Genomic DNA, 23,483 nt, shown 5'->3' on the forward strand with positions numbered 1-23,483 from the left:
GGGGGATGCGGTGCCCGCGGACCGCACATGTGCCATGTGTGGATGGTTAACAGGAAGCTTCGGTTGGCCTTTCAGCTGGAAATGCAGAGCCAGGGCCCTGGAAAGTCCCCAGCAGCTGTGCACAGAGGCCTGCCCCCCCTGTGTGCGCGGGCAGAGCCTCCCGGGGCGGCAGAGGCCCTGTGCTTTGCACTCAAGTCTTGGGAGTGGACATGCATGTCAGACTGGAGGGCAGGCAGCAATATCTAGTGGTTTGTCTTGGGTATTATTATTTTTTTGAGATGAAGCCTCAGCTATTAAGATAGAATAAGCTTGTTGAATGGCCCCTCCCATCACCCGCAGTGGACCTGTATTTAAGGAAGGCCTCAGCTGGGGTGGGCGCTGGTGGAGTGCAAGCCTTCCACGCAGTCTCGAATCAGAGGGTGAGGGCAAACATCTACAACTGAAAAGATGCTGCCTCAGATGTTGACAAACCACTCTGCCATGTGCCGGGCACTGTGCTGGGGACACAGGGGACACAGGACATAAGGACACGGGAGAACAAGCTTGGCTAATGCTGTAGCGGGGAGTCCAGGTCAGGCTGAGGTCCTGCAGTGGCAGAATTCAGAGAAGGGTCGGCACAGGGAGAGAGGGAGAGGAAGGAGCTGGCCAGGGTCGAAGAGGGACCCTGTGGTCAGAAAGGGCCAGTGTCCTCCTGATGCAACCAGGGCCTAGCGTGTGTGACTGCTCTGTGCGCAGAGCTAGCTTTGGAGAGGGCAACGAAGTGGTTTCCAGAAGGCAGGCAGAGGGTGCAGAGGGCAGGTGAGGGGTGATGGGGGGCAGGACGGGTGGTGTAGGTGGGTGAGGGGCAGTGGGCGGGACGGGTGGCGTAGGTGGGTGAGGGGCGGTGGCGGGGCAGGACGGGTGGCGTAGGTGGGTGAGGGGCGGTGGCGGGGCAGGACGGGTGGCGTAGCTGGGTGAGGGGCGGTGGCGGGGCAGGACGGGTGGCGTAGGTGGGTGAGGGGCGGTGGCGGGGCAGGACGGGTGGCGTAGGTGGGTGAGGGGCGGTGGGGGGCAGGACGGGTGGCGTAGCTGGGTGAGGGGCGGTGGCGGGGCAGGACGGGTGGCGTAGCTGGGTGAGGGGCGGTGGCGGGGCAGGACGGGTGGCGTAGGTGGGTGAGGGGCGGTGGCGGGGCAGGACGGGTGGCGTAGGTGGGTGAGGGGCGGTGGGGGGCAGGACGGGTGGCGTAGCTGGGTGAGGGGCGGTGGCGGGGCAGGACGGGTGGCGTAGCTGGGTGAGGGGCGGTGGCGGGGCAGGACGGGTGGCGTAGCTGGGTGAGGGGCGGTGGCGGGGCAGGACGGGTGGCGTAGGTGGGTGAGGGGCAGTGGGCGGGACGGGTGGCATAGGTGGGTGAGGGGCGGTGGCGGGGCAGGACGGGTGGCGTAGCTGGGTGAGGGGCGGTGGGCGGGACGGGTGGCGTAGCTGGGTGAGGGGCAGTGGGCGGGACGGGTGGCATAGGTGGGTGAGGGGCGGTGGGGGGCGGGACGGGTGGCGTAGGTGGGTGTGGGGCAGTGGGCGGGACGGGTGGCATAGGTGGGTGTGGGGCAGTGGGCGGGACGGGTGGCGTAGGTGGGTGAGGGGTGGTGGGGGGCAGGACGGGTGGCGTAGGTGGGTGAGGGGCGGTGGGGGGCAGGACGGGTGGCGTAGCTGGGTGAGGGGCGGTGGCGGGGCAGGACGGGTGGCGTAGCTGGGTGAGGGGCGGTGGCGGGGCAGGACGGGTGGCGTAGGTGGGTGAGGGGCGGTGGCGGGGCAGGACGGGTGGCGTAGGTGGGTGAGGGGCGGTGGGGGGCAGGACGGGTGGCGTAGCTGGGTGAGGGGCGGTGGCGGGGCAGGACGGGTGGCGTAGCTGGGTGAGGGGCGGTGGCGGGGCAGGACGGGTGGCGTAGCTGGGTGAGGGGCGGTGGCGGGGCAGGACGGGTGGCGTAGGTGGGTGAGGGGCAGTGGGCGGGACGGGTGGCATAGGTGGGTGAGGGGCGGTGGCGGGGCAGGACGGGTGGCGTAGCTGGGTGAGGGGCGGTGGGCGGGACGGGTGGCGTAGCTGGGTGAGGGGCAGTGGGCGGGACGGGTGGCATAGGTGGGTGAGGGGCGGTGGGGGGCGGGACGGGTGGCGTAGGTGGGTGTGGGGCAGTGGGCGGGACGGGTGGCATAGGTGGGTGAGGGGCGGTGGGGGGCGGGACGGGTGGCGTAGGTGGGTGTGGGGCAGTGGGCGGGACGGGTGGCATGGGTGTGGGGCAGTGGGCGGGACGGGTGGCGTAGGTGGGTGAGGGGTGGTGGGGGGCGGGACGGGTGGCGTAGGTGGGTGTGGGGCAGTGGGCGGGACGGGTGGCATAGGTGGGTGAGGGGCGGTGGGGGGCGGGACGGGTGGCGTAGGTGGGTGTGGGGCAGTGGGCGGGACGGGTGGCATAGGTGGGTGTGGGGCAGTGGGCGGGACGGGTGGCGTAGGTGGGTGAGGGGTGGTGGGGGGCGGGACGGGTGGCGTAGGTGGGTGTGGGGCAGTGGGCGGGACGGGTGGCATAGGTGGGTGAGGGGCGGTGGGGGGCGGGACGGGTGGCATAGGTGGGTGTGGGGCAGTGGGCGGGACGGGTGGCATAGGTGGGTGAGGGGCGGTGGGGGGCGGGACGGGTGGCGTAGGTGGGTGTGGGGCAGTGGGCGGGACGGGTGGCATAGGTGGGTGTGGGGCAGTGGGCGGGACGGGTGGCGTAGGTGGGTGAGGGGTGGTGGGGGGCGGGACGGGTGGCGTAGGTGGGTGAGGGGTGGTGGGGGGCGGGACGGGTGGCGTAGGTGGGTGAGGGGCGGTGGGGGGCAGGACAAGGGTGACAGGAGTGTTGCTGGTCTCCAGCGTCGAGTGTGTGCGGGCTGTGCTCAGATGACGGCGGGAAAGCTGAGCGGACGTGGGAGCCGTGGCCGGGTGAGGTGGTGCATGTGGCCCCGGGCGGTGCTACAGCAGCCGTGAGGGAGCGTGTGCCTGGCCTTTCTCAGTTTAGCTGGCCTTCTTGGTTTCTTTCTTTTTTCTTTTGCATTTCGAGTTACTAAATCCCATAGGCTTCAAGCAACCATAGAGACAATAAAGAAGTTGGTGAAATATTTAAAATGTGGATTTTCTGTTAATTTTGAGGATATAGCAGTCTGGGCATCTCTATAGTCCAATTTTGCTTTTTTTTTTTTTTTTTTTTTTTAAGACGGAGTCTCGCTCTGCCACCCAGGCTGGAGTGCAGTGGCCGGATCTCAGCTCACTGCAAGCTCCGCCTCCCGGGTTCACGCCATTCTCCTGCCTCAGCCTCCCAAGTAGCTGGGACTACAGGCGCCCGCCACCTCGCCCGGCTAGTTTTTTGTATTTTTTAGTAGAGACGGGGTTTCACCGTGTCAGCCAGGATGATCTCGATCTCCTGACCTCGTGATCCGCCCGTCTCGGCCTCCCAAAGTGCTGGGATTACAGGCTTGAGCCACCGCGCCCGGCCTAATTTTGCTTTTATATGTAAAACTATAGTTCTCCTAGAAATAGAAACCCTGCTGGAGCAGGGCGCGGTGGTGCACACCAGCCACTCAGGAGGATCCTTTGAACCTGGGAGGCTGAGGCTGCAGGGAGCCGTGACTGTGCCACTGCACTCCAGCCTGGGTGACACAGCAAGACCCCGTCTCAGAACCAAACCAAACAACAACAACAGAGAAACCTTGTTAGGATTAGACTGAGTTGTTTTTCCAGGAGCAAAAGGGGCCAGTGGATGGAAGTGGAAGGGCGCAGAGGGGCGTGAGCAGCCGGATCAGGGAGTCTGTGTTTCACGGGGCTGACCCTTCAGCCCTGAGGAAAAGCCACTGCCGGGGAGCTTTCCTGTGAATTCTGGAGACTGCAGTCCAGTGAGGCCCACACGGTCACCAGCACGTTTCTCAAGCTCGTTTCTCGATACTCAGTTTGTGAGCCCCGGGAACTATCTGCTAGGGCAACACAACTGGTGGGTGCGGAGGCCCTGCAGGCATTGGCAAAGCTGCAGGGTCTGACACATGCAGGAGTGTGGAATTCTGTATGTTGGCTACAATAGAATTATGGTTGAAAAAGAGGCCGGGCACAGTGGCTCACGCCTATAATCCCAACACTTTGGGAGGCCGAGGCGGATGGATCACAAGGTCAGGAGATCGAGACCGTCTTGGCTAACACAGTGAAACACCGTCTCTACCAAAAAAAAAAAAAAAATACAAAAATTAGCTGGGTGTGGTGGCACTCACCTGTAGTCCCAGCTACTTGGGAGGCTGAGGCAGGAGAATTGCTTGAGCCCGGGAGGCAGAGCTTGCAGTGAGCTGAGATCGCACCACTATACTCCAGCCTGGGCAACAAAAACCAGACTCTGTCTCAAAAAAAAAGAAAAAGAATAAGAAGAGAGGCTTCTGACAACAGGAGCACGTCTCCTATGAGAGCAGCCCCCCCTCTAACAACGACAGACACGTGGAAAGGCACTGGGGGCAGCTGGGAGCAGGCTGATGCTGGGAGCGGGTGGCACTGGGCGGGCTTCCTGCTTCTCATAACTTTGTTTCGTTTGTTTTTTTTTTTTGAGACAGAGTCTCACTGTCTCCCAGGCTGGAGTGCGGTGGCGTGATCACAGCTCACTGTAAGCTCCGCCTCCCGGGTTCCCGCCATTCTCCTGCCTCAGCCTCTCGAGTAGCTGGGACTACAAGTGCCTGCCACCACACCCGGCTAATTTTTTGTATTTTTAGTAGAGACGGGGTTTCACCGTGTTAACCAGGATGGTCTCCATCTCCTGACCTCATGATCTGCCTGCCTCGGCCTCCCAAAGTGCTGGGATTACAGGTGTGAGCCACCGCACCCAGCCGCTTCTCACAACTTTCTGCCTCAGGGTAGAAGTCAGGGCCAGTGTGGGGATCAGAGAGCCACATAGAAGCCTACCCTTTTCCAGGCATAAAGAACCAGAATCAAGATTTTTGTTGACCACAGCAGCTGGAATGTGAAGGTGGAAATGTGGGGATACAGCAGGTCATAGAGGGGAGCCCAAATCCTGGGCATACCCTGCCCTCATCACTAGTTGCTCCCACACTACATGTGAGGCAGGGGAGGCGCAGACTTTAAGATGGCCAACTCAAGCTACCAGCAAGGATTTCAGCTGCTATCCACCACAGGGGAAAGAGTTTCTACTCAGAGCTGAGCAAAGGTGATTGCCTAATAAAACGAACCAAAAAAAGCAAAATTCTTTGGAGGAATGTAACAGAATCCAGAGTCTCTACAATGGATTATCCAAAATGTCCATGATACAAAAAAATGACTAGACATAAGAAACAGGAAAATTAGATGCATACTCAAAAGGCAAGTAATGGAGATCAATCCTACATGACCCAGATATTGGAACTGGTAGCTAAGATTTTAGAGCAGCAGTTACAACTCTGTTCAAGGATATAAAGGAAAATATATTTTCAACAAATTAACACATAGGCAATTTTAGCCAATAAATAAAAAAAAGAACTAAGTGTAAATTCTAGGGCTGAAAAATACAAGCACTAAAAAAATTGCTGGAGAGGTTAACAGCAGATTGAAGATAGCTAAAGAAAGTCTGTAAATACAAATTAGTCCAAAGGACAGAAAACAGAAAATAATGAGCAGTAATCGCAAATGTGTGTCTACTAGATATGGAAGACCTAACATTTAACTGGAGTCCCAGAAGGAAAAAAGAGCAAATTTCCCAAATTTGGTGAAACACAAATATAAATCCAAAAAGCCCAGGATAAATAAAATGAAAACACCTAGCAACATCATTATCACACTGCTGAAATACAAATTCAAAAAGAAAATCATGACAGCAGCCAGTGTGGTGGGAGATGGAGAGATATGTGACACGTAAGGGCCCCAGAGACAGCCCACAGCTGACTCTTCCAGAAACAATGGAGGCCCAGACATAGGGAAAACATTCAAGTGCTGAAAGGAAAAAAATCTGTCAAATCAGGATTTTTTTGAGTCAGGACCTTGCTCTGTTGCCCAGGCTGGAGTGCAGTGGTTCTTTCGCAGCTCACTGCAGACTCAACCTTCTGGGCTCAGCAGTCCTCCCACCTCGGCCTCCCAAGCAGCTAAGACTGCAGGTGTGTGCCACTGTGCCTTGCTGTTTTTTTCAGAGATGGGGGTCTCACTTGTTGCCCAGGCTGGACTTGAACTCCTGGCCTCAAGAAATCCTCCCACCTTGGCCTCCCAAAGTGCTGAGATTGCAGGCGTGAGCCACCGCGCCCGGCCTCAGAATTCTTTATCTGATGAGAACAACTTTAAAGAATACAGGCAAAATAAATACATTTCAGGTTGATGAAAAGTAAGACAACTCATCAGGAGACCTGAACTTGAAGAAATGCTAACGGGAGCTCAGGCTGAAGAGGAATGATACCGCAGGCAAAGCTGAATCACTGGGAAGAAGTAAGAACACCAGAAATGGTGCTTTGGGAGGCCGAGGCGGGCGGATCACCTGAGGTCTGGAGTTCGAGACCAGCCTGACCAACATGGAGAAACCCCGTCTCCCCTAAAAATACAAAATTAGCCAGGCATGTTGGTGCATGATTGTAATCCCAGCTACTCAGGAGCCTGAGGCAGGAGAATCATTTGAACCCAGGAGGTGGAGGTTGTGGTGAGTCGAGATTGTGCCACTGCACTGCAGCCTGGGCAACAAAGAGTGAAACCACCTCAAAAAAAAAAAAAAAAAAAAAAAAGAAAATGAACACCAGAAATGGTAAATATGTAAGTAAATGTAAAAGACTGTTTCTTTCCTTTTAATTTCTTTCTTTTTTTTTTTCTTTGAGATGGAGTCTCGCTCTGTCACCCAGACTGGAGTGCAGTGGCGTGATCCCGGCTCACTGCAAGCTCTGCCTCCTGAGTTCATGCCATTCTCCTGCCTCAGCCTCCCCAGCAGCTGGGACTACAGGCGCCCACCACCATGCCCGGCTAATTTTTTTGTATTTTTTTGGCAGAGATGGGGTTTCACCGTGTTAGACAGGATGGTCTTGATCTCTTGACCTCGTGATCCACCCGCCTCGGCCTCCCAAAGTGCTGGGATTACAGGCGTGAGCCACTGCGCCCAGCCTCCTTTTAATTTCGTTAAAACATATGACTGTTGAAAGCAAAAATTATAACACTATATTGTGTTTATAATACATTTCAATGTTATACATTTGACACATATAGGTAGGGATGTGGATGGGTAAATGGATCTACCTGCTAACTCTAATGTGATAAGTATGTTTATGGTAATCCCTAGGGGAAACGCTAGAAATATAATGCAAAGAGAGGAGTAGAGATAAAAAGCTGATAGCTTTTTAATGAAATTGAAAAAAGTATTCAACTGACTTAAAAGAAGGCAGGAAAGAAGGTTCAAAGGAACAATAATAAAACTGGTAGGACAAACCAAACAAAAATGGTAGCCTAAAATCAAGCCATATTAATTATATTAACTGTAAATGGACAAAACATTCCAATTAAAAGGCAGAGATTATCAGAAATCTAGAAAAACTCAACTCTGTGCTGTCTATCAGCAAAATACTTTAAATACAATGATACAGATGGGCAGAAGGTGAAAAGGAAAAAAAAAACCTGCACAACACGGCGTAAGATGCAGGACTAGCTATACCAGTGTTAGATCTGCTATACCTCAAAACAGCATTACCCGAGATAAACGGGACATTTCACAAATATAAATTCAGTTTCCCGGCTTACTGCCTCAAGAGAGTTTTCAGGCCACAGTGCAGAAGAGGGTAACAGAGCCAGCAGTCTCCCTATGCTGAGGAGAAGAAAGTTCATAGTTTGAGGATGCCCAGGTGGCCAGAACTGGTGGGATACAGTACTGGACAGGAGAGAGCAGAGAGAGAGAGCACTTCGGAGTCCTGCAGAGGGTTCTATCCGAGTCTTATCTGAGTGCTGAATAGTGCACACATGTGACGAAAGCAACTGAGGCCAGGCAAAGACTGTAGGAAATAATCAGGTGGAACAATCCCCAGAGAGCAGTCACACATGGCCGGGGAGTGAGTGATCACGCATGGCCGGGGAGTGAGTGATCACACATGGCTGGAGAGAGAGAGATCACACATGGCTGGAGAGAGAGATCACACATGGCCGGGGAGAGAGTGATCACATATGGCCGGGGAGAGAGAGATCACACATGGCCGGGGAGTGAGTGATCACGCATGGCCGGGGAGTGAGTGATCACACATGGCTGGAGAGAGAGAGATCACACATGGCTGGAGAGAGAGATCACACATGGCCGGGGAGAGAGTGATCACACATGGCCGGAGAGAGAGATCACACATGGCCGGAGAGAGAGATCACACATGGCCGGAGAGAGAGATCACACATGGCTGGGGAGAGAGTGATCACACATGGCCGGAGAGAGAGATCACACATGGCCAGGGAGTGAGTGATCACACATAGCCGGAGAGAGAGTGGTCACACATGGCTGGAGAGAGAGTGATCACACATGGCCGGAGAGAGAGTGGTCACATATGGCCGGAGAGTGAGAGATCACACATGGCCGGGGAGAGAGTGATCACATATGGCCGGGGAGAGAGAGATCACACATGATTGGAGACAGTGATCACATATGGCTGGGGAAAGAGAGATCACACATGACTGGAGAGAGAGATCACACATGGCTGGAGAGAGAGATCACACCTGGCCGGGGAGAGAGAGATCACATATGGCCGGAGAGAGAGATCACACATGGCCGGGGAGTGAGTGATCACACATGGCCGGAGAGAGAGTGGTCACACACGGCCGGAGAGAGAGAGAGATCACACATAGCCGGAGAGAGAGTGGTCACACATGGCTGGAGAGAGAGAGATCACACATGGCCGGGGAGTGAGTGATCACACATGGCCAGAGAGAGAGTGGTCACACATGGCTGGAGAGAGAGTGATCACACATGGCCGGAGAGAGAGTGATCACACATGGCCGGAGAGAGAGAGGTCACACGTGGCCGGGGAATGAGTGATCACACATGGCCAGAGAGAGAGTGATCACATGTGGCCGGAGAGAGAGAGATCACACGTGGCCGGGGAGAGAGAGATCACACATGGCCGGGGAGTGAGTGATCACACATGGCCGGAGAGAGAGAGATCACACATGGCCGGAGAGAGAGATCACACATGGCCGGGGAGTGAGTGATCACACATAGCCGGAGAGAGAGTGGTCACACATGGCCAGGGAGTGAGTGATCACACATGGCCAGAGAGAGAGTGGTCACACATGGCTGGAGAGAGAGTGATCACACATGGCCGGAGAGAGAGTGATCACACATGGCCGGAGAGACAGTGATCACACATGGCCGGAGAGAGACTGATCACATATGGCCGGAGAGAGAGAGATCACACATGGCCGGGGAGAGAGTGATCACATATGGCCGGGGAGAGAGAGATCACACATGACTGGAGAGAGAGATCACACATGGCCGGGGAGAGAGAGATCACACATGGCCGGGGAGTGAGTGATCACACATGGCCAGAGAGAGAGATCACATATGGCCGGGGAGAGAGAGATCACACATGGCCGGGGAGTAAGTGATCACACATGGCCGGAGAGAGAGAGATCACACATGGCCGGGGAGTGAGTGATCACACATGGCCGGAGAGAGAGATCACACATGGCCGGAGAGAGAGAGATCACACATGACTGGAGAGTGAGTGGTCACACATGGCCGGGGAGAGAGTAGTCACATGTGGCCAGAAAGAGTGGTCACACATGGCTGGAGAGAGAGTGAACACACATGGCCAGAGAGAGAGTGATCACACATGGCTGGAGAGAGAGTGAACACACATGGCCAGAGAGAGAGCGATCACACATGGCCGAGGAGTGAGTGGTCACACGTGGCCGGAGAGAGAGATCACACATGGCTGGACAGTGAGTGGTCACACATGGCCGGAGAGAGAGTGAACACACATGGCCAGAGAGAGAGTGATCACACATGGCCGGAGAGAGAGTGATCACACATGGCCGGAGAGAGAGAGGTCACACGTGGCCGGGGAGAGAGTGAACACACATGGCCAGAGAGAGAGTGATCACACATGGCCGGAGAGAGAGTGAACATACATGGCCGGAGAGAGAGAGATCACACATGGCCGGGGAGAGAGAGATCACACATGGCCGGAGAGAGACAGGTCACACGTGGCCGGAGAGAGAGAGATCACACGTGGCCAGAGAGAGAGTGAACACACATGGCCAGAGAGAGAGTGATCACACATGGCCGGAGAGAGAGTGAACATACATGGCCAGAGAGAGAGAGATCACACGTGGCCAGAGAGAGAGTGAACACACATGGCCAGAGAAAGAGAGAGTGAACACACATGGCCGGGGAGTGAGTGATCACACATGGCCGGAGAGAGAGTGATCACACATGGCCGGAGAGAGAGTGATCACACATGGCCGGAGAGAGAGTGATCACACATGGCCGGAGAGAGAGTGATCACACGTGGCCGGAGAGAGAGTGAACACACATGGCCAGAGAGAGAGTGATCACACATGGCCGGAGAGAGAGTGAACATACATGGCCGGAGAGAGAGAGATCACACGTGGCCGGAGAGAGAGTGAACACACATGGCCGGGGAGTGAGTGATCACACATGGCCGGAGAGAGAGTGATCACACATGGCCGGAGAGAGAGTGATCACACATGGCCAGAGAGAGAGAGATCACACGTGGCCGGAGAGAGAGTGAACACACATGGCCAGAGAAAGAGAGAGTGAACACACATGGCCGGAGAGAGAGTGAACACACATGGCCAGAGAAAGAGAGAGTGAACACACATGGCCGGAGAGAGAGTGAACACACATGGCCAGAGAAAGAGAGAGTGAACACACATGGCCGGAGAGAGAGTGAACACACATGGCCAGAGAAAGAGAGAGTGATCACACATGGCCGGACAGTGAGTGGTCACACGTGGCTGGAGAGAAAGAGGTCACACATGGCCGGGGAGTGAGTGATCACACATGGCCGGACAGTGAGTGGTCACACGTGGCTGGAGAGAGAGTGGTCACACATGGCCGGGAATTGTTTGCACTCCCACCGGCCAGAGTGGAAAGACCTCCCAATACAGGAGTCAGTGAGAAGAGCAGAGCCCTCACAAGGGTACTGCCTGGATAGTGGAACAAAATTAGCACTAGACTCAAGGCTGTTCTAGACCCCACTAACAAAGCTAAAAAGCAAGCTGCAAAATGATCACATTATTCCCAAGTAACTTAACCTTGTCCCAGAACAAAACTCAAAAATATTTAAAAGAACACACACACTGAGAGAGAGACTCCATCACCCAACAACCTAAAACACTCACAATGTCTGGAATCCAATAATAAACTATCAAACATCCAAAGAAGCAGAAAATAATGAACCATAATAATAAGAATCAATCAACAGAAACAGATCCAGAATTGACAGACTGAGTTAGGAGACAAGGACGTTAAAACCCCTATTATAAATATGCTTCATATGCTCAAGAAGGTAGAGCTAAGTGTAAGCATAATACAGACATGAAAGATATGGGGAAAGAAGTGAAAAGTAGAGGTAAGAAGCTGATAGCTAAAATGAAATTGTAAAAAATATTCAACTAAAAAGAAGGCAGGAAAGAAGGTTCAAAGGAACAATAATAAAAACTGGTAGAAAAAGTTGACAGGGGCCGGGTGCGGTGGCTCACGCCTGTAATCCCAGCACTTTGGGAGGCCGAGGCGGGCGGATCACAAGGTCAGGAGATCGAGACCACAGTGAAACCCCGTCTCTACTAAAAATACAAAAAACTAGCCGGGCGAGGTGGCGGCGCCTGTAGTCCCAGCTACTCAGGAGGCTGAGGCAGGAGAATGGCGGGAACCCGGGAGGCGGAGCTTGCAGTGAGCCGAGATCGCGCCACTGCACTCCAGCCTGGGCAACGGCGTGAGACTCCGTCTCAAAAAAAAAAAAAGTTGACAGGTAGAAAACTGACATGAAAAAGATGGATGGGATTAGCATCAGAGGGAGACACTGCAGAAGGAAAGCTGGTAAACTTGAAGCAATAGGAATGGCAAATCCCTAAAATGAAAAACAGAAAAATTCCTGGGGGGAGAAAAGAAGAGCATCAATTGAGCGAGGGGATGAGGGGATGGTACTGTATTACAAGTTACTGGAATTTCAGAAGCAGAGGGAAAAAGGAACAGAAGGGAACTGCGGCCAGGCGCGGTGGCTCATGCCTGCAATCCCAGCACTTTGGGAGGTGAGGCGGGTGGATCACTTGAGGTCAGGAGGTCAAGACCAGCCTGGCCAACATGGTGAAACCCCATCTCTATAGGCATGCTGGCGCACACCTGTAGTTGCAGCTATTCGGGAGGCTGAGGCAGGAGAATCACTTGAACCCAGGAGGTGGAGGTTGCAGTGAGCCGAGATCACACCACTGCACTCCAGCCTGGGCAACACAGCAAGACTCCGTTGCATAAATAAATAAATAAATAAATAAAAATAAGGAAACTTCCTCACAGACTGGGAGAAAATATTTGTAAATCATACCTGATCGAGGAAATGTATGTAGAATATATAAAGAATATAATAATAAGAAAACCCAGTAAAATGATGAGAAAAGACTTGAGTGCTTCACAGATGTGTAAATGGATAATGCGCACATGAGAAGGTGCTCCACATCACTATTCATCCAGAAAATGTAAATTTAAACCACAGCGAGGTACTACTCACGCTCTAGAAAGGCTAAAATTAGAAAGAATGATCAAATTCTGGTGGAGATGAGGAACAGCATCGAACACGGCAGCTAAATAAGTTATTAGCCTGCCACTTTAAAGTGACGATGTGTTGTCTCTAAAATTAAAAAATAATAAAGCAACTAAAAAATGGAACACCGTTCTCTTTTTTTGTAAAAATGCCTGAAAAAGAAATTGTGGTTATTCAGACTTGGGTACATGCAGACATTTCTTCACAAAGTAAGTCTGTAGCTTACACATGGCACCACTAGTAACAGCCAGCAACAGGTGAGACTGTTACTTTTTGTTACTGACAATTTTGTTTCTCTGTTGAGACAGGGTCTCGCTCTGTCACCCAGGTCCCCCAGGCTGGAGTGCAGCAGCACCATCAGATCTCACTGCAGCCTCAACCTCCTGGGCTCAAGTGATCCTCCCACCTCAGCCTCCCAAGCAGCTGGGACCCCAGGTATGTGCCACCATGCCTGGCTAATTTTTTTTTTTTTTTTTTGAGACGGAGTCTCGCTCTGTCGCCCAGGCTGGAGTGCAGTGGCCGGATCTCAGCTCACTGCAAGCTCCGCCTCCCGGGTTCACACCATTCTCCTGCCTCAGCCTCCTGAGTAGCTGGAACTACAGGCGCCTGTCACCTCGCCCGGCAATTTTTTTGTATTTTTTAGTAGAGACGGGGTTTCACCGTGTTAGCCAGGATGGTCTCGCTCTCCTGACCTCGTGATCCGCCCGTCTCGGCCTCCCAAAGTGCTGGGATTACAGGCTTGAGCCACCGCGCCCGGCCAATTTGAGCTCTTAAGCCTTCGTTTCAGGAGCCTTGTGTAGCGGGATGCCGCTAGTGAGCAGCGCCCAGGCCTCACCGTCTGGTACTCCTCCATCCGCACGTAGTGCTCCACCAGGAAGCCGTAGACGTCCCCGATGCGGATGGTGCTGTCCAGGTCTGGTTCCTCTAGGAGCAGCTCACACTGCTTGATGGACTCCTTGGGGTCCTCCGTGTATGTCCTGCCAAGAGCAGAGATGAGGCCTGGACCCTGAAGCCCTGAACACCTACTGCTATCTGAGGTCGGGGGAGACTCTTGGCCTGTAAGAGGAGCTCTCCGGAATGGCAGGAGGAAACTTTCTATGAAGTTAATTCATTAATTCCTTAATTTGTTCATTCACAAATGAACTCACCCATTTAACACTCTCACAGGTCACTTGAATGCTGGGTCCTAGGCTTGGACATGAAGACCAAAGACTTGCGACCCTATTCCTGCTCCATGGAATAGTCCAGAGGGGGCTAGAAACCTCCGGACAAAGTGTGACCCAGAGGGGACGTGGTGCGTGTGGACAGGGTGCGTGGAGAGGCGCACAGCAGCCCGTGCTCGAGGCCGCTGGGAAGAACCCTCCAAGCAGAGAGGCTGGCCCGCACACAGGTTGCGCATGTGGCCTGGCGTGAGGGTCTGTGGCACGGCAGGGTGTGTGGCCTGGGAGCTGGGGCGACACCAGGGAGGTGAGCCTGCTGGAACACAGTGTGGTCCAGAGCAGGTGACTGGAGCCGTGCGGAGCTCAGGCTCTAATGTCAGGAGGGTCCAGGGCCCATCTGGCCACCCACCGACTCGGCCATTCCAGACAGGTGCCTGGCCTGCCCTCTGACCCCTGGCACGTAGAAGGCTGCCCGCCCCGGCCCTCACACGTCGTCTCCCCTCCACCCACGTCCTGTGCTATCCCTGACGACCAGCTGCTATCGATTCTCCTCCTCTCCTGCCTCCTGTGGCCTCAGCTCAGCAGACACCTGTGAGACGCTGACACCCCAGAATCAATGTGCGCAAGCGGACCGTGCCCTTCCAAGGGTCCAACATTGTTCAAAGTACTTCTGGAACTCTCGTTTTGGAAAAGCTTCTCAGATAAGGAAGCGCCCTTGCCAGCTGAGACGGAGGTTGGGCCCTGAAGCGCTCGGGCCAATGCCCACCGTGCTGTCCACACAGCAGCTGTCTGAAAAGCCGAGTTACTGCCCATACATAAAGACGGGGAGGTATTCAGATAAACTTAGAATCTCGGCCTCTCCTGAAAACTGAGACGATTTGCTGCCTGGGTCTCCTCTCCACAAGCTTGGAGCTGGTGGCAGTTGACCTGTGGAGCGGCACGAGCCCGCTGGCCACCCTGGTCCCCACCACCCCAGGTCACACAGCGGCCCTCACTCAGGACTCCCCTGCCCGGCCCCTGCACACCCTAAGCAGGTCCATGGCTCCCCAGACACACCCCTCCTGTACCAGATCCGCTGCCTCCTCCCGCTCCCCCACCAGGCTTCTCCCTCAGCATCTCTGGGGTTTCCAGAATGCCTTCCCAAGGCTGTGCCCGGCCCTGAGGGCCCCAGGAGGAGGTGGGGTGCATCTTCAGCAGCAGCGCTGTCCCGAGCGAGCTCCCATCTGCTGTCCCGCCCCTCTGCTGGCTGCGGTTTCCTGTGGTCAGCCCTGACCCTGTAGTCACATCTGCCCCGGCCTGGCCCTGCTGGCCCCGGGGCGCACCTGCGGGCCTGGATGAACCTCTTCACCAGTGCCATCCTGCTCTGTAGCTGTGCCAGCCTGGTTTCCTGGTCCAGGGGGCTCTTGGCCTTGGCCTTGGCCAGGCACTTGTAGGCCTCGGTCAGTGCCCCGTGGGCTTTGTCATAGTTCTGGTATTCATCGATCTCCACCTGTACGGATGAGACCCGTCAAGACCTGCTGGGCTCCGCAGCCCTCCCTGGGGCCCCGCTGGCATCCGAGGGAGGGCCTGCACCTGGGCACAAGCGTCGTAAAAGCCGGCCAGGAGGTCCAGGGCCCGCCCCTTGGTGTAGAAGCTGATGATGTTCCTCATGATCTCCGGCTCCTTCCGCCAGTCGAGGGACTGCAGGTAGTTGGCAGCCATGATGTAGATTTCCTTCTGCCTGGACACGCTCGCGAAGAACGTGATTTTCTCTGTGTCTCCGGATTTGAGCAGCGCCCTCATGGCCTAGAGAGACGGCCAGGCTCAGGCGAGCAGGGGCTGGGCCAGGACAAGCACAAGGGACCCTGAGCAGGGGCTCTCACAGGAAGAGGGGCTCAGGGCTTCCCGGTAGAGAGATCCAGTGGTCATGCTCCTCCCGGCCAGAAAGGCTCAGCCCTGGCTCGGGGGAGTCACAAAGGCAAATGGAGATGCACGCAGGGGGCCCCAGCCTAACTGCCTGGGAAGCAGCCGCGGGCTGGGGCCGGGAGAGGGGCCGGCGCTCACCTTCAGCTTGTTGCCGGCCTGCGTGTACTTCTTGGTGGCCAGGTGGTAGCTGCCTTGGCGCATGCAGCAGTTTGCTATCTGCTCCAGCAGCTCCCGCCGAGACTCCTCAGGCAGGTCCGAGGAGTCCTTGGCCACGGTCATCTTTTCCGCCATCTCCTCGGTGATGCTCATGTTTTGCTCCAGGCATAGCTGCAGGGCTTCGCGATACTGCGGAGGTGCAAAGATGCCACGGGGCTGCCGAGGGGGCCACGACCCGAAGTGCGCCCCTCATCTGCCACCGCTTCAGAGGAAGCCAGGCCCCTCGGCTCAGTGGCGGCCTCTGTCTAGCTGGGGTGGGTATGGAGGGGACAAGGATGTCCCCCCCCGCGCCTCACCAACCTAGTCATTGGCGCGACTTTCTCACGCTGTTAACATTCCAGAGTGGAACGAAGGAAACAACAGTCTGAAGTGATATATGCTCAAAAGAATATTATGTTTGGGAGAAAAGAAAACTGGTAATTTTCTTCTATAAGTCTAAATTTTTTAAATTAAATTTTAAAATTAAAATTTTGAGACAGGGTCTCACTCTGTCACCCAGGTTGGAGTGCGGTGGTGCAATCACAGCTCACTACAGCCTCCACCTCCCAGGGTGAGGTGATCTTCCCGCCTCAGGTTTTGTATTTTCAGTAGAGACCGGGTTTTGCCGTGTTGCCCAAGCTGGTCTTGAACTCCTGGACTCAAGCAATCTGCCTGCCTTAGCCTCCCAAAGTGCTGGAATTGCAGGCACGAGCCACTACACCAGCCTGATTTTCTCAACATTTTAAGAATTTTTTTGTTTGTTTTGAGACAGGGTTTTGCTCTTGTTGCCCAGGCTGGAGTGCAATGGCACAATCTCGGCTCACAACCTCCACCTCCTGAGTTCAAGCCATTCTCCTGCCTCAGCCTCCTGAGTAGCTGGGATTACAGGCATGTGCCACCACGCCCAGCTAATTTTGTAATTTTTTTTTACTAGAGATGGGGTTTCTCCATGTTGGTCAGGCTGGTCTCGAACTGCTGATCTCAGGTGATCTGCCCGCCTCGGTCTCCCAAAATGCTGGGATTACAGGAGTGAGCCGCCACGCCCAGCTCTCATTTTAAGAAAAATTTTGGCCGGGCGCGGTGGCTCAAGCCTGTAATCCCAGCACTTTGGGAGGCCGAGGCGGGCGGATCACGAAGTCAGGAGATCGAGACCATCCTGGCTAACACGGTGAAACCCCGTCTCTACTAAAAATACAAAAAACTAGCCGGGTGCGGTGGCGGGTGCCTGTAGTCCCAGCTACTCGGGAGGCTGAGGCAGGAGAATGGCGTAAACCCGGGAGGCGGAGCTTGCAGTGAGCTGAGATCCGGCCACTGCACTCCAGCCTGGGTGACAGAGCAAGACTCCATCTCAAAAAAAAAAAAAAAAAAAAAGAAAAATTTTGGCCAGGCACAGTGGCTCATGCCTGTAATCCCAGCACTTTGGGAGGCCTAAGTGGGCGGATCACAAGGTCAGGAGATCGAGACCATCCTGGCTAACACGGTGAAACCCCGTCTCTACTAAAAATACGAAACATTAGCCAGGCGTGGTGGCGGCGCCTGTAGTCCCAGCTACTCGGGAGGCTGAGGCAGGAGAATGGTGTGAACCCGGGAGGTGGAACTTGCAGTGAGCCGAGATGGTACCACTGCACTCCAGCCTGGGTGACAGAGCGAGACGCCGTCTCAGAAAAAAGATAAAGAATTCTGTCTTGGAGGCGTTTCCATCTCAGTACGCTGGGGGCTGCCACATGCTCTCTGCTGCGTAGACGTCCACAGTGCTGAGGAAGCCCTGGGGACTCAACCGGCCTGGTGACAGACACGAGGGCCAGTGTCCCTGCTGCGTGAACCCTCTGCCGAGCACGCCCTGTGCACACGCCACTCGCACGTGCATCAACGTGTCTGTCAGGATGAACTCTCGAGGGAAGGGGAGGCTGGGACAGGGAGACCTTGTCTTGTGACAGGTTCTGCCTGCCGTGCTCCACAGGGCCTGGGTATGTCTGCTTCCCATGATAATCCAGTCGGTTTTCTCACCTTTTCACCCTTCATAGCCCAGTAAAAAATGGCATCTCTGTGAATTTTGATCTGTATTCCTATCATGAATAAAGCGAAGCATTTTATATTTCAGAACCACCCATATTTCCATTTGAATAAACTGCTCCTGGCCAGTCACAGGGCTCACGTCTACAGTCCCAGTGCTTTGGGAGGCTGAGGCAGGAGGATTGCTTGAGCCTAGGAGTTCAAGACCAGTCTGGGCAACATAGCAAGACCCTGACTCTATGCGAAAACTGTTAAAAACTTAGCTGGGGATGGTGGCCCACGCCTGTGTCCCAGCTACGCAGGAGGAGCGAAGGTTGCTTGAGCCCGGGAGGTCGAGGCCGCAGTGAGCCAAGATGGCACCACCACAATCCAGCCTGGGCAAGAGTGAGACACTGTTTCAAAAAAAAAAAAAAAAAAAGGCTAAGATGGTAAATTTTGTGTTATGTGTATTTTTACCACCCCCTCCCACCATAGGTGAGTGCAATTCCCTGTGTACGATCTGATGCCAGCATGAAGGATGGCAAGTCTACACTCATGGACCTACTGGGTGTGCTGTACGTGAAATCCAGGGCACCATAGCCTTCCTCGAGAACTCATAACCAAGCAAGCAGCCATTCCCACAGCCCCTGGAGACAGGGGACCTGAGCTACGGAGCCTGCATGGAGCCAAGCCCAGGCCCCGCTGGCCCCTTACCTTCCTGGCGGCCAGCAGCAGCTCCACTGCCCTCTCATACTGACGGTGCTCGATGAAGAAGTCGGAGCAGCGGGCCAGGAGCGCAGGGTCTGATGTCTCATCCAGGTCCTCTGCTATGAGCTGCAGGGCCGCAAACTGCTGGGTGGTAAAGGCCAGCTCCAGGGCCTTGGAGAAGTGGCCAGCCTGCGGATGTGGGGGCTCTGAGCAGCTGCCCAAGGCCTGGGGGACCGACACCTCGGAGGCCTCGCACAAGCAAAGGCCCCCTGGCCTGCTGCCCTCCCCAAGCCCCCACCAGTGGCCGGCCCTCACCTTGTGGTACAGCATGACCGCCCTGTCCATTTGCATGCCCTTCTCCTCATAGTATCGGGCCGCCTCGATCATGTCCTCGGGGGAGCTCAGCAGGGCCAAGTTCATGAGCTGGTCGTCCAGGCTGTTCTCCTGCAGGGAGGGAGGCAGGGCCCTGAAGCGGCTCCCACTGGCTTCCCCAGGCCCGCTGAGATTCTGGAATGTGGCCGGGTGTGAACCCACCCCTTTACTTTGATATACTGCTCAGCGATCTCTGCGGTTGTGGGTTTTAAGGAGTTAATGACTTACTAGGTTTGTCTATAAGGATTTTCTGATGCTCTGGGTTCTATTTCACAGAGCACTGCAAGAAATACCCGACAGGAGAGATGCTTCTGGAAGCGAGAGCCCGGGCTGGGACATTTGTGTGGGTGCAGAATGCCCAACAGCTTTCTAGGAAGGGTCTGCTGTCTGCAAGTCCACAGGCCGTGAGCCAGCCTCACAACCGGCTCAGGAGCCCTGGAGCCTGGGAAGCATCTGGGGACAATGCTTTGCAACCAATGTCAGATGGGAGCGGCCAGGGGTAGGCGGGTGGGGTGGCAGGGTGAGGAGTGAGTGGCAGACACCGGCCAGACCACGTGTTGCTGACACGATTCTCTCAGTCCACTTTTCCACTTGAAGCTGTCTTCAGAGGACCTCGAGAGGCGCTGGCTGCCCACTCCAGCCCCGTGGTACCTTGCACAGGCGGATGGCATTCTTGAAGGCCTGCGCCCGGGTGTAGAAGTGCACCGCCTGCCCCACCTCCTCCTGGCTCTCGTACTGGCGTGCGAGGTGGTAGGAGGCCGCCAGGTTTCCTGTCTCGTTGGCGATTTGCGCAGCCTAGAAACACAAAGAACACAAAGATGAGACTCGGTGGCCTTGTGTCTGCCTCACGTCCGCCTGGCTGGCTCCCCGGCAGGGCCCTCACCTTCTGGACATTGCCCTGGAAGCAGTGGATGCGGACCAGGGAGAAGTGGTCCTGGGCCAGCTCGTAGTAGTGCAGCGCGGCGTCCATCTCGCCCTGGCTCTCCAGGTACTGCGCCCACCACCGCCACAGGGTCCTGTGGGCAGCCCCAAGGCTGTGGGTTCTCCATCCGAGTCCCGCTCCAACCCGGAACGGCCCCCACCCTGCCCCTGTGCCACTCTTAGAGTGCATGTCACCGGACCTGCAAACAGGCTGGGCCAAGAGTGAGGAGCCTGGGCTCTGTCCAAAGGGAGGGCCCGGCTCAGGGCCCTGGCATACCTCTGAGGAGCCGGGGGATGCTGCCCACTCATGCAGGAAGCACGGGAAGGGGGGCTGCCTGAGCAAGCCCTGGGATCCCCACAGACTTCCAGGATGGAGTGCAGTCCCGCCAGCCCTGGTAGGAACACTCACTTATCCTTCATCTTATTCACATAGAGCTCCAGGGATGGCAGGTCCTCCGACAGCATCCTGGGCACCTCGAAGCGATGAGTGTCTGACTTCTCGTAGCTGTGAGAGGAGACAGAGGTCCTGGTTCCCTCCCATCCCAGCCCCACGGGAACCAGATGGGCTGAGAGGCAGCGTCGGTGAAATGCATCAGAGCGGCGGCCCTTGGGGTGTGGGCTCCCAGCCTGCAGCTCCGAGGAGCCTGAGCACACATGGCCAGGTGCAGTGGGGGCTTCCTGCGCTGTGGGGGCCCGGGGGGCGGGTCGCCCATCCGCATCCCAGGAACAGGTCTAAGAGCAGCTCCTCCTCTGGAGAGGGTGACGTGGGTTTGTCTGTCCTCAGGAGATACCAAGCCCATCTGTGCTCGGCAACCGAAGGACACACGTCCTTCTCCTGCCTTGAAACCCGGGTGGCCCAAAACAGAGGGGGCAACCCCACATCCAGAAGCTTCCTGCCGAGAAGGCGCCACCTCCCTGAGACAGATGCCTCCTCTGAGAACCTCCCTGGCCACCTCACCATAGCACACACAGAGGCCTCAGGAGCCAGGACCATGCAGAGAGACTGGGAAGAGGCCGCGAGGGCTGCACTCACTAACTGAGGGCCCGGCTGCAGTCGGCACTGGCCTCCAGGTGCCCGGCATAGTGGTGGTAGGTGCTGCGCAGGTGCACGCGGTCGTGGCGCTCGGCTACCTTGAGGGCCTTCTGCCACTGCCCTGCAGCCTGGTAGAACCTGTTCAGGAGGTCGTAGCGCTTGCACTTCCTGTACAGCTGTTCGGCGTCCTCCTGAGGAATGAGGATGGGCAGGTGTCGTGCAGCCTCCGCAAACCCATGCTTCAAACACACTGTTCCACGCCAGGCCACCGGTCACCGCGCCTTCCCACATTGCCAAACACACTGACACGGGGCTGACACGGGCAGAGCAAATGCCACACCCCCACAGGGCATCCCTGTCCCACGGCTGGAGAGTGAGATGCACCACCAAGGGGTGGCCCCACCTCCCAGAGCCCCCCACAGAAGTCCCGTGCTCAGCCCTGCTGACCTGGGGGTCTCTTGGGTGCTCTGTTCCAGACCCGCACGCCTGACAGGCACACACCCTGGAGAGCCGGCACCCGCCTCACCTCCACCCGCCTCACCTCCACCCGCCTCACCTCCATCGCCTCACCTCCACCCGCCTCCCCTCCACCCGCCTCCCCTCCACCCGCCTCCCCTCCACCGCCTCACCTCCACCCGCCTCACCTCCACCCGCCTCACCTCCACCCGCCTCACCTCCACTGCCTCACCTCCACCCGCCTCACCTCCACCGCCGCCGTCTGCCCAGCTCTCCTGGGCCATGCCTCTTGGCTCTGCCCTCAACATGGCAGGCTCAGGCCAGTGGGCGTGCCTCCTCCTTCCCCAGGGGGCTGTGGCTGTGGTAGGCGTGGTGCCTTCCCACCCACCCCATGGGGCGCCCCTCACCAGCATGCCCAGCTGTGTGGCCAGCACGGCCACGCGGGCCTCCAGCTCCGGCTCCCGCTCTGCCTCGCGCAGCGCTCGGGCCCCGCGGGCGTGGCCCATGTTCCCCAGGCACACCTTGGCCACATCCAGCCGCTGGGTCTTCACGCACATGCGCGCCATGTTCTCCCAGACGGCCTCACTGCGGGCAGATGGCGGTCTGTGAGGCTCCTGCCCAGCACCTCAGGGCCCCCTGGCCCTACGGCCCCTTCTCTTGGGGCAAGCAGTCATCAGGCACAGCCACCAAAGGGGCATGAGGAGGGGCCTTACCCATCAGCTCCGTCCCTGGGCAAGACTGCAGGCCATGCAGAAAGGTGCCTGTCACGAGTCCCACGGCCTCTCCAACCCCAAGAGGCAGGGACCGGGTCCCACTAAGAGACAGAAGGACCCCTTATGCAGGTCACCAAGCTCCTCCTCCTTTTCCTCTGCTCTAAGCGGCTGTCTGATCAGGAAATGTGGCCTTCCTGTGTTGCTTGCACACACAGGACCTGTTCTGAGACAGCCTCCCGCTCTCACCTGGGCCCGGGACTGCAGGACTCCTGGTAAACCAGCCTTGCACAGCAGGGGCCCTCACCTGACAGTCTGGCAGCCACAGGGTGGAGCCTGAGGGATGGGGTGCTGGGCCCAGACCCTGACTCAGCCCTGGAACCTGGAGCCAGGCCTGTCTCCCCAGGAGAGGTGACCCAGCCCACGCAGGGTTCTGCAGAGCCCTGGAGGTCTGCCAAGCAGAGGGCCCCGGGGGCAGGCCTGCAGACGGGCTGATCAGTGGGACACGGGGGACAGCACCTTCCACCCCAGCCCTGTGCCCCACTCTCGGGCAGTGAGTTTTGTGTGTGTGAAGGACCAGCGTGCCGAGCAGGCAGCTGTGTCAGGGCACAGGTGCAGGGATGGTGGAAGTCACCCTGCCTCTTTGGGTTTTTTTGTTGTTTAAGACAGGGTCTCCCTCTGTTGCCCAGGCTGCAGTGCAGTGGTACAATCACAGCTCACTCCAGCCTCGACCTCCTGGGTTCAAGCAATCCTCCCACCTCAGGCTCCCAAATAGCTGGGACCACAGGTGTGGGCTACCACGCCCGGCTAATTTTTTGTATTTTTTGTAGAGACGGGGTTTCGCCATGTTGCCCAGGCTGGTCTTGAACTTCTGAGCTCAAGTGATCCACCTGCCTTGGCCTCCCACAGTGCTGGGATGACAGGCATGAGCCACCGCGCCCGGCCCCCCGCCTCTTCGTGAGGCTTCCTGCATTCTTCCCCTGCTGGCACTGATCCAGGCAGGACCAGAAATGACTGAGGCCTTGGTTTGTGTCGGCTCCGGGGAAGGCAAAGGCTGATGATGGCCACCCTGGGGGGATACGACGCTGCATGACAACTGTGTGTCCACATGTGAGGGGGGCACTCAGCCAGGCCACCTGGTGGGGCTGGGTGGGAGGTGGGTCCAAGGCCATTCAGGGAGACTCCTCCGCAAGGGCCCTTGGGGCCGGGCTGGCCTGCGGCCTCAGCCCCAACGTGGGCTCAGGGCCTCGGACAAAGGTCCTGTTCCAAGCCACAGCTCAGTGTGGTCA

General features: G+C 56.7%; 1 protein-coding gene across 6 annotated transcripts in view; it reads right to left on the minus strand.

The window, feature by feature from the left end:
- IFT140 (intraflagellar transport 140) overlaps nt 1–23,483 on the minus strand; it is a 107,441-nt gene that overhangs the window by 855 nt on the left and 83,103 nt on the right. For 2 of the 6 annotated variants that reach the window (XM_065537688.1, XM_074028507.1), the window contains 11 exons: nt 21,892–22,069; nt 21,029–21,219; nt 20,405–20,500; nt 19,958–20,090; nt 19,726–19,869; nt 19,018–19,146; nt 18,709–18,891; nt 15,946–16,152; nt 15,475–15,687; nt 15,225–15,391; nt 13,578–13,719 (listed from right to left, as the gene is read on the minus strand). In XM_065537688.1, coding sequence (XP_065393760.1) covers nt 13,578–13,719; nt 15,225–15,391; nt 15,475–15,687; nt 15,946–16,152; nt 18,709–18,891; nt 19,018–19,146; nt 19,726–19,869; nt 19,958–20,090; nt 20,405–20,500; nt 21,029–21,219; nt 21,892–22,069 — 1,783 coding nt within the window. Of the gene's footprint in view, nt 1–4,042; nt 4,206–13,577; nt 13,720–15,224; nt 15,392–15,474; nt 15,721–15,945; nt 16,153–18,708; nt 18,892–19,017; nt 19,147–19,725; nt 19,870–19,957; nt 20,091–20,404; nt 20,501–21,028; nt 21,220–21,891; nt 22,070–22,197; nt 22,325–23,483 lie in introns of those variants that run through there. The other 4 variants (XM_074028508.1, XM_065537689.2, XR_012429605.1 and 1 more) reach the window with 4 other exon arrangements.

The sequence above is a fragment of the Macaca fascicularis genome, chromosome 20 (genome assembly GCF_037993035.2).
Source record: "Macaca fascicularis isolate 582-1 chromosome 20, T2T-MFA8v1.1".
NCBI lineage: Eukaryota > Metazoa > Chordata > Mammalia > Primates > Cercopithecidae > Macaca > Macaca fascicularis.